A 2,141-nucleotide genomic window follows, 5' to 3' on the forward strand; every position below is an offset into this window, starting at 1 on the left:
ATATGACAGAGATGGGCCTTTAAGTAGAATCTTACCATATGTAATGTTGAGGTCATTTCCAATGGCCAGTTTCCAGACCTTGCCTCGTATTGAGGGAGGTAACCCTTGCCACCACAACTCCTGTGCTTTCTTGGACTGTTTCCTATCAAGGTGGATGGAAAAAAAGTATTAATAAAAATTCCCCTGACTTCCGGATATCATACGAGGCTGGTATAACAAAAACAAATGTACACTAGTAAGATACTGTAACTTCATGTACTTTTGCTGGGTGTTAACTTCACAGTAGAAGGAAATGGTGGTATTAGTGGTGTTTAAAGTTTGAAATTGAAACAATGAAATCATCCTATAGTTAGTATTGCAATGGAGTTGCATCTTTGCTGTGTCATCACTTGCGGCCGAGAGGTCAATACGAAAACCAAAAACATGAAATGAAAACCAATAAATTTGTAAGATTTGTAAATAATATATACTGTAGGCATGTGACTGTACAATGTAGGTCACATGCCTATTTTCCTTTCTAAACCCCATGAATTTTCTATTTTACATAGTGCTAGGTTAGAGTTAGGTTTCTCAGTTGAGCCAGTTAAATACATGGTGAGTTATTCAAAAATTTTCCGAGACTCACTTCCTATAGAACAAAACTGTCTTCTACGTAAGAAAAGAAGTTTTTGCTCACATCATGTCCCAGTTGTTGAGGATCTCGCTGTTCCACACCTCCATGGCAGACGCCACCGTGTTCTCATGCTTGATCTGCTGCTGCAGTTGCATCATCTTCTGCTTGATGTCCTTCTTTTCTGTTAGGGCATAGAGGAGACGTTGTTCACAACATGTTTACTCCTTTTTGCACTCCTGTGTTCTAATGATTTCAACAAGTAACTGGCTTTAGTAAGGGCCTTTCTTTCAAATGGGGTGTAAAATTTTAGAAGCGACGTTTGATGAGAACCACACCTCAAGCATGTTGCAGGAGAGTCACACCTCAAGTATATTGAAGAAACTGCCACCTTATTGAGAAGAGCAGGGGTAAGGGGCAACTCCTGCGTTAACCCAATCTGTTTTTGCATGTATTTACTGTGTATTACACCTCAAGGCAGTTTATCGTTTATGTGTTACATGTATGAACAAACAAACAAACAAACAAGCCAACAAACCTCTCCTCTTGGCTTCCTCCACCATAGCCTCATACTGCTCCCTGTGTTTCTGCTCCTCCTCCGCAGACTTGGGAGGGAGATTCCTGGGGAGGGGGGAAAAATATCATCAATATTCATTGAAATATCATCAGAATATCACAGATTATGTAAGTACAGTATCATTGTAATATCATCGACCATGGAAATATGGGTGAAAAACATGATCTCTATTACCCTTCCTTCTCACTACATGTTCAGTTATAAATGTATTGACACTAAGAAATCTTGGTGGAGGCAGCAACTTTTAACATCTTCAAGTCGCTGGCTGCCGCGGAATAATCCAAGTCATTACAACCCCGGTCAGCTCTATGGTGACGGACCTGGCATGGTAATTTGGACAGATGAGTTACGGATCATGGTTGATATTATTAGTAGTAAACCGACGCGCATGTGCACCTCAAAAGCCAGAATGTTCTACACGAAGAACATGGGCTTCCAAAGAAGAAGAAGAAGAAGAAATCCCTTGCCCCTGAGGCGTTGCCAAAAAATATCATTCTATGCAGTTAGTATTGAACTTGAAGGTAAATGAAAGACTCTTGCTGTATTGGCATACATCATGTTCCAAATACCATGTGAGACATGGCATGAGCAAGCAAGCAAAATTTAGAGATTGGAGTGCTAAGCAGATGCATGTAAACCTTACTTGACCTACTTCTCTTGTGCCACTCATGGCTTGTAATCTACTCACCCTTCTCCAAAGATTTAATCAAAGCTTTGGGAAAGTTTCCCTCTATTTCTCCTTATGATATCTTTTTGTTTCTAAAAAACCTATTGCAAAAAGATAGCGTAGATTTCAAAACATAAAGTTGAAATTTGTGTCTTGAAATGCAGAAAATTCCAAGTTAGGTAATTCCCAGGGAACCTCCTGGATTTCTCTAACTTATTTCCCCCCCCCCCCTCAACTACATGTGGTTCCCCCTCTCCTACCTACAGGTACTGATGTAGTTAAATTTG

The 2,141-nt window shown here is 40.1% G+C and overlaps 1 protein-coding gene across 1 annotated transcript in view; it reads right to left on the bottom strand.

The window, feature by feature from the left end:
• Positions 1 to 2,141, bottom strand: part of LOC118414567 (TBC1 domain family member 14-like) — a gene marked incomplete in the record, with an annotated part of 37,638 nt that overhangs the window by 18,318 nt on the left and 17,179 nt on the right. The window contains 3 exon segments of the mRNA XM_035818689.1: positions 36 to 142; positions 677 to 794; positions 1,149 to 1,231. Of these exon segments, the coding sequence (XP_035674582.1) occupies positions 36 to 142; positions 677 to 794; positions 1,149 to 1,231 (308 nt within the window).

The sequence above is a fragment of the Branchiostoma floridae genome, chromosome 4 (genome assembly GCF_000003815.2).
Source record: "Branchiostoma floridae strain S238N-H82 chromosome 4, Bfl_VNyyK, whole genome shotgun sequence".
In the NCBI taxonomy this organism is placed as follows: Eukaryota; Metazoa; Chordata; class Leptocardii; order Amphioxiformes; family Branchiostomatidae; genus Branchiostoma; species Branchiostoma floridae.